Source organism: Cyprinodon variegatus, unplaced genomic scaffold (genome assembly GCF_000732505.1).
Source record: "Cyprinodon variegatus isolate N-32 unplaced genomic scaffold, C_variegatus-1.0 Scaffold22, whole genome shotgun sequence".
NCBI lineage: Eukaryota > Metazoa > Chordata > Actinopteri > Cyprinodontiformes > Cyprinodontidae > Cyprinodon > Cyprinodon variegatus.
In genome coordinates, this window is record NW_015150475.1 from 867268 (window position 1) to 876544 (window position 9277).

At 37.0% G+C, this 9277-nt stretch overlaps 1 protein-coding gene across 1 annotated transcript in view; it reads right to left on the reverse strand.

The window, feature by feature from the left end:
- Positions 1-9277, reverse strand: part of cfap70 (cilia and flagella associated protein 70) — a 20067-nt gene that overhangs the window by 2829 nt on the left and 7961 nt on the right. Inside the window, exons 6-20 of the mRNA XM_015391255.1 lie at positions 8939-9066; positions 8655-8792; positions 8000-8158; positions 7799-7888; positions 7505-7596; positions 5386-5446; positions 5100-5288; positions 4853-4984; positions 4642-4770; positions 4350-4483; positions 3985-4100; positions 2556-2762; positions 2302-2444; positions 1923-2075; positions 137-314 (exon numbers count right to left, since the gene is read on the reverse strand). Coding sequence (XP_015246741.1) covers positions 137-314; positions 1923-2075; positions 2302-2444; positions 2556-2762; positions 3985-4100; positions 4350-4483; positions 4642-4770; positions 4853-4984; positions 5100-5288; positions 5386-5446; positions 7505-7596; positions 7799-7888; positions 8000-8158; positions 8655-8792; positions 8939-9066 — 2049 coding nt within the window. The remainder of the gene's footprint in view (positions 1-136; positions 315-1922; positions 2076-2301; positions 2445-2555; positions 2763-3984; positions 4101-4349; positions 4484-4641; positions 4771-4852; positions 4985-5099; positions 5289-5385; positions 5447-7504; positions 7597-7798; positions 7889-7999; positions 8159-8654; positions 8793-8938; positions 9067-9277) is intronic.

Sequence of the window (9277 nt, forward strand, 5' to 3'; positions counted from 1 at the left end):
ATATGCAAAACTGATAATGCAAAAAAAAAAAACTATGCAAAACTGCTGTATTTAAAAGTTGTGAAGAGAAATGCAATAATAGATTTAATCACAGATTTATTTTACTGTTCAGGTCAGTAAAGTGTTGTGATCTAACTGCAGCAATTACTAACATTGTTCTGCATGAAATAGATGGATCCCAGGCGAAGGAGAACAATGTGTGAGTCTGAAGGTGGTTGCTGAAAGATCAGGCTCCTCTCATAACTCTCCTGTGCTTCAGGAACATCGCCTTGCAGGTAGTGGCAGTGACCTTTCAAGGCCCAGGCATCCGGGTTCTGGTCATATCAACAACAATGATTTAAATATTAGTAGTTTATATGTTTGTCTAAAATCAGGACTAAATCTTGAGTAGATCATGGGATAAATCAAAGAGTGAAAACATCTCTGAAGAGACGTTTTCTCATCATTTGAAGGATTAGAACACCTTTACAGATGTCATTTGATGCTAAACAGGAAGATGAAAACTAAGATGGCCGGTCGGTTTGATTTCAATAATATTTCAATTTAATTAATAATTAAATGCTGAATCTCCAAGAGCACAGTAAAATAACTATTTTTTATTTCTTATAAAACATATTTTATGAAAAAAACAAAATTTTAAGCTTTTAAAAATTATCTAGGATCCAAAAGAATCCTTTGCTGATACTGAGTGGGACCTAACAACGACAATAACATTTTTTTATGTAGATTTTTATGTACAGTAAGCCAGAGAGTCCTCATCAAATGATCATGTCATGCATTACATCTCTTTAGGCAGTTTTAAGTATTTTAAGTGTTTTTAGGCCAAAAAATAGAAAATAGACTTACCGGTATATAAGGCATAAGCTACATGTTGTAAAAGTATGAAAAATAACTCAGTCATTAAGTTAAATCTTACTCCGTGCTTGTAATTTAGGAAAACAGTTGAATTTCCATTATATAGCTTGTGTTACAGCACTGTAACCAGGACCATCTCAATTCTTCATATGAATAGGATCAGCAGCCTACTCAATTTGTTTATATCAACACTTCAGATAGTTTAAACATTTTCTGATTATTTCTAAGAACCTTTTATAATTCCTCTATATAAAATATAAAAACTTAATAATCAAAGGTAGCTATAAGTCTACGTCCTCCCGGACAGAATGTGGCATACTTGCGCTGGCCTGCTCTCATTTCCACCATCATGTATACTGTTTGCCAGCCGCCTGTGGGGTCCGCAGTCTAGAACAAGATTAGTAACCTTGCTTCTGAACCCTTTGCTTCCTAAAGTCAGAGCTGTCACAGAGCACTAGGATCTGGCAAAACCAGAGCTCCATCTCACAAATCCACTGTACCTACTGGTCCAGAATCTTTTTGTCGACCTTGACATCGTAATCGAAAGTAAATATTTATATACTATAGACCTGTAAAAATGTATAACACATTTTTCCATATACTACCTGTATATGCATTTCATTTCAGTAAAACTAATCATTTTATTCTGCACAACTCTAGGTGTTCTTTGCATGTCTTATTTTGGAAAAGCACAGCATTTCTGTTTGCCTATATTTATATTGAAATTCTGACAACTTTTATTACAGTAGATCAGACTATGATTAACTAACTATTTCTAGTAGTTGAAGCCCTTGTAATAATGGAGAAAATTCATTTTAAAAGTCTGCTGTGAACAGCGATGCAGTAGGAGGAAATTGTACATCTGGGAAAGAAATTATTTGTAAATCAACTTGTACAACTTGACTTTGAACTGAAATCCTTAAAATATGATTCCAAGCCATGAACAACTTTTTACAGAAACTATGTAGGTTACATCCTCATTGTATAGTATTTTACCTTTATTGGATTATCTAGGCTGTTTCTGGTCATACTTTCCGTAATAAAAGCCACAGGAACTGTAGAAGTACCTGATTTGTGTGAGCCAGTGCTTCTTCCAGGCTCCCAGCAGCACCAGTGTAATCACCTTTGAGCAGCTGTAACTTGGCCAGGTTAAAAAGATAGGCAAAACTGCAACCTCCTTCAGGACACAGCAGCTCCTGGGATAAAGCATATTCTGCCATCTGCCAACAGACCAGTTAGTTTTACAGCTGTTTATTCATAGAACTCTTAAACTGCTTCTTTATTGTTTGTTTGCTGATATTTACAGAATCAACATTTGACACTTCACAGCCTTAAATATTTCTCAACAGTTCTAACATAGAGGGCATAAATCATTTCTCAGCCATTAAACTAAAGGACCCTCTCTGTGTATGACCCTCCACTGCTAAACATTCTGCGTTTGCATACCTGCAGGGCGTTGTTCTGCAGCAAGAACTGCACTGTGTGTGTGAAAATGGTGAGTGTGAGATCAGCTGGAGGCTCCTTGGAGCTTTTGCTGTGTTCAGATGGCTCTATGTGCTCCGTTGTGTCCTGCTCTAAGAACTTTGGGTCTGCCAGAGAAACACAACAGCGAGCTCAGCTCCGTTCCTTAGACTGCACTTTAAAATGATTTTCATTCAATTTTAATATTTTTCCCTTGAAGAAAGAAACAAAAACTTCACCTTGTTCAGCTGTGGGAGACTGTGCAGGAATTTCTGGCTCCTTTTCCTTCTGCTTAGCCCTCACTTCTTCTATGTTGTCCGCGCTTTTTTTCATTCTGTTGTCTACATTTCCTTTATTATTGGCCTCATTTTCAAAAAGTAGACTCTTGGCCTCCAGGAATGCTTTCTCCGACAGGATGAACTCCTTCAGACTTAAATGCAGCAAACCTTGATAGCAGATACCAACAGAAATGTTGAATAGTTATGTTGAATAGTTAAATGTGCAGCATGCATGTTGTATTTAACTATTTCCCCTAACCCCTGGCTTTATTTACAGCTGCTAGAGGTCAAATGTTAAGCTATCAGTTAAAGTAAAGCTTCACTTAATTTCTTCCAATGGTTAGTCGGAGTAGCACTCCTGTGTGTTACTTACTTCTATTTGTGCTTTTCTTTAAATCTATCTGTTCTTCCAGAAACAATGCCAATTATAATCTATGTAGAACTCATGTTTAAAAACTGCTTCACTCCAAACATAATGGTTTAGAGTCTCTCAATTTCAGTCCTTGAGGTCTGATGTCCTGCACCTTTTATAGATGTTTCTCTGCTTCAGCACACATTGAGTCATCAGGTCATTAGGAGAACTCTGCAGAACCTGACTGCATATTGACGGATGGATTCAGCCATTAGATTGAGGAAGCAGGGACACATCTAAAAGGTGAAGGACCTCGAGGACCAGCATTTAGCCCCAACATTAATAACTAAATAAAGAGCTCCGAACTGACCCAGCAGCGTCCAGGCCACGACACTAGGCGGGTCTACACTGGTCGCCCGCTCCAGGAAGATCTGGGCTTCTTTGTAATGCTCCAACATCACAGCTACAACCCCACACATCATCAGGCTGGACAACCAAGAAAAGACATAAACTATATTAACAACTGGACTGCCGTAGCAAAGATGGATGGGTGTTGAATTTAAAGACTTGATCATCAAAGAGAAACCTTTACATATTCTACTCAGATAACCTGACCTCACTCAATATTGATTAAGACTGATGGTCTCTTTAAAGTGTGAAATAGTTCAATAGATGGAAATGAAATTTGTTGTTTGAATAAAATCATATTTGCAGCATATAGGAAGCATCGCTANGCCAATTATAATCTATGTAGAACTCATGTTTAAAAACTGCTTCACTCCAAACATAATGGTTTAGAGTCTCTCAATTTCAGTCCTTGAGGTCTGATGTCCTGCACCTTTTATAGATGTTTCTCTGCTTCAGCACACATTGAGTCATCAGGTCGTTAGGAGAACTCTGCAGAACCTGACTGCATATTGACGGATGGATTCAGCCATTAGATTGAGGAAGCGGGGACACATCTAAAAGGTGAAGGTGACCTCGAGGACCAGCATTTAGCCCCAAGATTAATAACTAAATAAAGAGCTCCGAACTTACCCAGCAGCGTCCAGGCCACGACACTAGGCGGGTCTACACTGGTCGCCCGCTCCAGGAAGGTCTGGGCTTCTTTGTAACGCTCCAACATCACAGCTACAACCCCACACATCATCAGGCTGGACAACCAAGAAAAGACATAAACTATATTAACAACTGGACTGCCATAGAAAAGATGGATGGGTGTTGAATTTAAAGACTTGATCATCAAAGAGAAACCTTTACATATTCTACTCAGATAACCTGACCTCACTCAATATTGATTAAGACTGATGGTCTCTTTAAAGTGTGAAATAGTTCAATAGATGGAAATGAAATTTGTTGTTTGAATAAAATCATATTTGCAGCATATAGGAAGCATCGCTAACCTGGGTTGGTGTGTTTGCTGGGTGGACACAGCGGCACGGTAACACTCTTTGGCTTTCATGTAGTCCCCCATTAACATGCACAGGTTTCCCCACTCATACTTGCATAAAGCTTCATCAGGGTGCATCACCACTAACTGAAGGTAAACACACAGAAATGACCGTTAGTTTACCAGCCGGATTCGGTGGTAACCTGCATTGAGTTTTTGATACAAAAATTAAAATAAACAAAAGTGTTATCTTCTTGCAGCTCTGCGGTGCTTTCAAGACTGGAAATTTGTCCCTATTTCTATACCTCTTGGTAGTACTGGGCCGCTTGCTGATAATTCCCAGTTAATTGGGCCTCTTTAGCAAACTGTCTTAGCTGACATGGTTCAAACTTTATTTCATGTATGGACTCTTCTTCAACAATATTGGAGGAAATCTGAAGGGAAAGTAAAATAAAAAATAGAGATTACCAAACAAGCAAAAGGATCTCCTTAAATGAATGAGTGTCAGTGTGTCACCTTGTTCAGAGCCACATGCGTTTCATCAACCAAGTGGACGTAGAGCTTGCTGACAAATTCTTTCAACTCTTGAGGATTGGTGAAAGCCTCCGTCCGCTGCATCTTGTCACGTACAATTCTCACTACAGCCCTCTACAAGCCGGAAACATATAGACTTACTTTTGTTGAGCAGAAGAGGATCGCTTATAACAGATATATCATGGATCCATCCATTGAGATCATCTTGTTGCTAAGTTGCTAATCTGACCTTCATTTGTTCTTTGAAGGTGAAATATCTTCCAGACACATTAAGGCCTCCCATCACCTCAGCCAACATTTGCTCATGGCTAAGGCTTTCCACAGAATTGTTACCGGTATTTGATCCAAGTAATTCGGCATACTGCTCAGAGATGGCAGCCACTGTGTCGCCAACCTGCCTGTGAAAATATTGCACGGCCTGCAAGATCACAAATAAGAGATGATAGAGTAATAAAACCTTGCCTGACTGCAAGAATCACTTATTATATTTATATAATTTTTTTTTTTTTATTCACTCTGTCTGCTCTGCTAGGACCAGCTGGGTGGTCAGGTCTGGGAGGGATCAGCGCCTTCACCCTGCAGAAATTGAAAAGACATCTTTTAGGCAAATAGTCAAAAAGGAACAAAAAGGCTCAGTGTCATTACAGGTGTTTGTTTTGTTTTGTTCATTTTTTTTTGTCAAAGGAACAACATAGTTTTCCAGTGTTGCAACCCAGACTTCATTCTTCATTACACATTTAACAAATCAGTGTTTCCATGGTAACTAGAAGAGGCACAACATGGCATGTAAAGGTCTTTTGTTCAAAAGCGGAAAATCATCTGAGGCAAGAAAACAATACATATTTAAGTTATTTGGAACTAAGCATTTTTAGCAGACTCCAAATTGTTCGTTTTTGTTGCATTAGACAGAAGTTTTATATTCTCACTCCTGTGTGGAGTCAGTAAATGGTTTGAAGTGAACTCCATCTTAACAAACAGTGTCCTATTTTTATCTTCCTAATCTGTTAATGGTGGCAAAGACTGAAGAAAGTTTTTAGGAGGACAATTTCATGGTTTAGGATGCTTTTGAGTCTTTTGATATACTTTTTTATGTTTGTTCTCTTCTGTGTTCTCCAATCCCTTTTTTCCCTGTTTTAGTTTGAAAAGAAAATCACTAAAACCAAAAAAAAAACTGTTCTAGTACAAAAACCATGTATGATTTATGTTTTTTATTATTATGTTTTTTTATTATAAGAATTTCTAAAGAACCTTCTGCATTTAGATTCTCCTTCTTTCTGCTTGAGAAGAATCAAGATAATAAACATACTATGATTTTAGACACTATTTAACTTATAAGAAAAAGTTGAAGTTGTTCAACATCTCTCTCTTCTAACTTATTGTTCAGATTTAAGATTTTCCAATAGCTTATCTCCCTGTGAAACAAAATCCCAGACAGATAACTTTAAATTAAAAGAAGTGGAAGCATAATAATACTGATACTGAGACAGTTGTTAATAATCAGTATTTTATCTTTTTAGAAATCAGTCCACTTATACATCTACAATACTGACTTGAATCCCAGTCGGCCTCAGCAGATGGGCGCTCACACTGAGCCTGGTTCTGCTGGAGGTTTCTTACTGTTAAAAGGGAGTTTTTCCTCTCCACTGTCGCTACAAGCATGCGTAATGTGAAGGATAGCCTTCGAGTCAATGAGTCGCTGCAATCAGCTGGTTTTACTTAGATAGAAAACTTTGAACCAGTCTGACTGGATGATCTGGTTGAATTGTCTCTTTAAAGTGCCTTGAAATGGTGTGTTGTGAATTGGCACTATATAAATATACTGAATTGAATCTGAATTGATTTTGATTATTTATTAGGATTTTTTTGGAGGGGAGAGTTTACATTTCTTATTTGCTATTTGTTATTAAATAAAAAGTTGCGACAGTTTACTTTTATGGCTTTATAAAAGTGAAGTTTCTGCTTCACTCCCTTGTTTTGAAATAGAATAAAAAAACACAACAGAAGTTTTATATTTTTCTTCTTGTGCTCTAAGAAAGTACCAAAGTATGTCATAAATTAAAACAAACACTGCACTGATCGATCCTGATTTCATCCCTTTTCCCCTTTAATTAAATACAATCAATTATCCACAAAAATAGCAGCTCCCTATTTTTTGTTTCATTTTCACAAATTTAAACACATCATGAGCAAGATTTCCACAGTACACAGTGTGCTCACATCAAAATAAAAGAATCCAAGTAAATCATAGCTGTTTAATGATGCAAGAAAACAGGTAGAGTTGAAGCTCCTAATACCATTTGAAATGATAGGGTGGTCCTAAAATAAGAAGATGCAGATGCCAAAAACTGAAATCACCAATCGCTATGTTTAAGGACCACTTTACTGTCCCTTTTAAGAAAAAAAAACACAATGATATTTATAAAGTGACCAGATTTATGGGCTTCAAAGCTTGAGGACGATGTAACTGCGTAATCGTGCACAGGGAACTGCAAAAGGTTCCGGTGATTTTTTGACACTGCAAATGTGCCCTTTAAATGGTGTAATACTTTTGTAAGTAAGAAAAGCAAAAATTTGGACAAAATCAACACACTCATGTAATATGGGGATCAGTTAAACCATCAAGCGGTGGTGTACCTTCTAGCCAGTTCTTCAGCGGAGGGTTTTGGCACCAGCGGTTTATTCAATGATATCTTGATGATAATGTAAGTTTTGGCCTTCAAGTACATCTGTTAATGAAAAAACAGTTGTATTTTTAAGTGAAATAAAATATACAAAAACCATCTGAACATATGTACCTGTGCTGCTCATACAGTCTAAAACTGTGCCGCAGCTAAAATCAAGGTGTGTGCAAAGCATACTTAATAAGTAGATTTTTCAGTGTTACTGCAGCCCTGAGCTGCTGAGGAAGTGAATTTAATGGTAACTTACATTTTCTTCTACATTTACTGGCCACGCACTGTCAGAAAAGCTTTCAGGAGTGCCATCTTCTTCAGGCACCCTGTCGGGATAGACAGCTTGCTGTCATATAAAAAAAAAAAATCAGACATCACATGATGACACATTTACAACAAATAATTTCTTATTGAAATTGTGAATTAATCTTTACTGTAAAATCTGCCCATTTCTCACCTTTTTAGCTGACTCTTTGCTATCTTTGCCTGCCCTACTCACTCCTCTCCAGTGCTTTGTTATTCTTCCGGAAGCACTTGCAGCAGAGCATGCCCGATCTTTAGCCTGTATGGCTGCAGCCCTCGCCTGCTTCTTTAATACACTGACTTTCCGCTTGGTCTGTAAGTGGGAAATCAAAGCCAAGCCCAGTTTACCAACAAGGAAGAATGTCATGCTATAAACAGTATGTATATGATCCTTTATAAGAAACTCTCTCATGTAAAATAATCACTAGACCACCCTTGTATTCTTCTTCTCAATGTCTGATACAACTAAAGATACTTTTTTTTAGAAGTATAAAAATAGCAACACAAATAGTTCATAAAAGTTAAGTTCAAGAACTGATATCTTACAATTTTCTGTTTTTGCTTATAGTAATGAAAATCAATTTAGTTACATCAATAGCTGTGACATTGTATCGCCAAATACACAAGTTCTGTTTTTTTTGTCTATTTTGTTCACATGATACACACAGGAGTTAGAACTTGATTGCCAAACCATTGTTTTTGAAAATGAGGGTGGTCTTACTTTTTTCCTATGACTGCATATTTCAAGCACTAAAATCTAAAGAAATGTAAATGCTAACAGACATCTTTAAAATCTGTATTTTTCTGACTTTGTTTAGAAGCTCAGTCTCAAAGAAAGGCTGAACAGAGAATGCTCCATGGATGAGAGAGTCTCCAGGATATAACAACCGGCCCATGTCGACAAACGCCAAACCATGGAAGGGGATCTGGGGGTCGTCCTCTCCTAGCTACAAGCAAACATATAAAAAACATGAATCAGATGCTCAATATTATGAACTAATAAAAAGCTTTTCTTTTTTTTTTTTTTTTAGGAAATTTACCATTTTAGAATGATTAAAGTGTTGTCTTAAAATCCTACAGGTTTTTTTTTTACCTTTTCTAGTGGAACTGAAGACCTCATTATCTCCACAGGCCACAGTCGGCTCTCTAAGATTTTCTGTTGTAATCTAAAAAAAGTAATCAAACAACATGAGGGCAAACCACCTTTACTTTTTATATTTGCTTCAAAAATTGAGCTTTAAGACTGAAACAAGTATGTATTTTTGGAGATCTGTTACACTTAAATCCTGTTCTGGTCTTTTTTATCTTGACCTCTTTTTATCCTGATGTGATCAAATGAATTATGAGTATGGAGACTGTAGTATCATAATTTTCTAATGTATAAATTTTGCTTAAAGGGCAGGACAAAACAGTAAGGAGATTTAAGGTCACA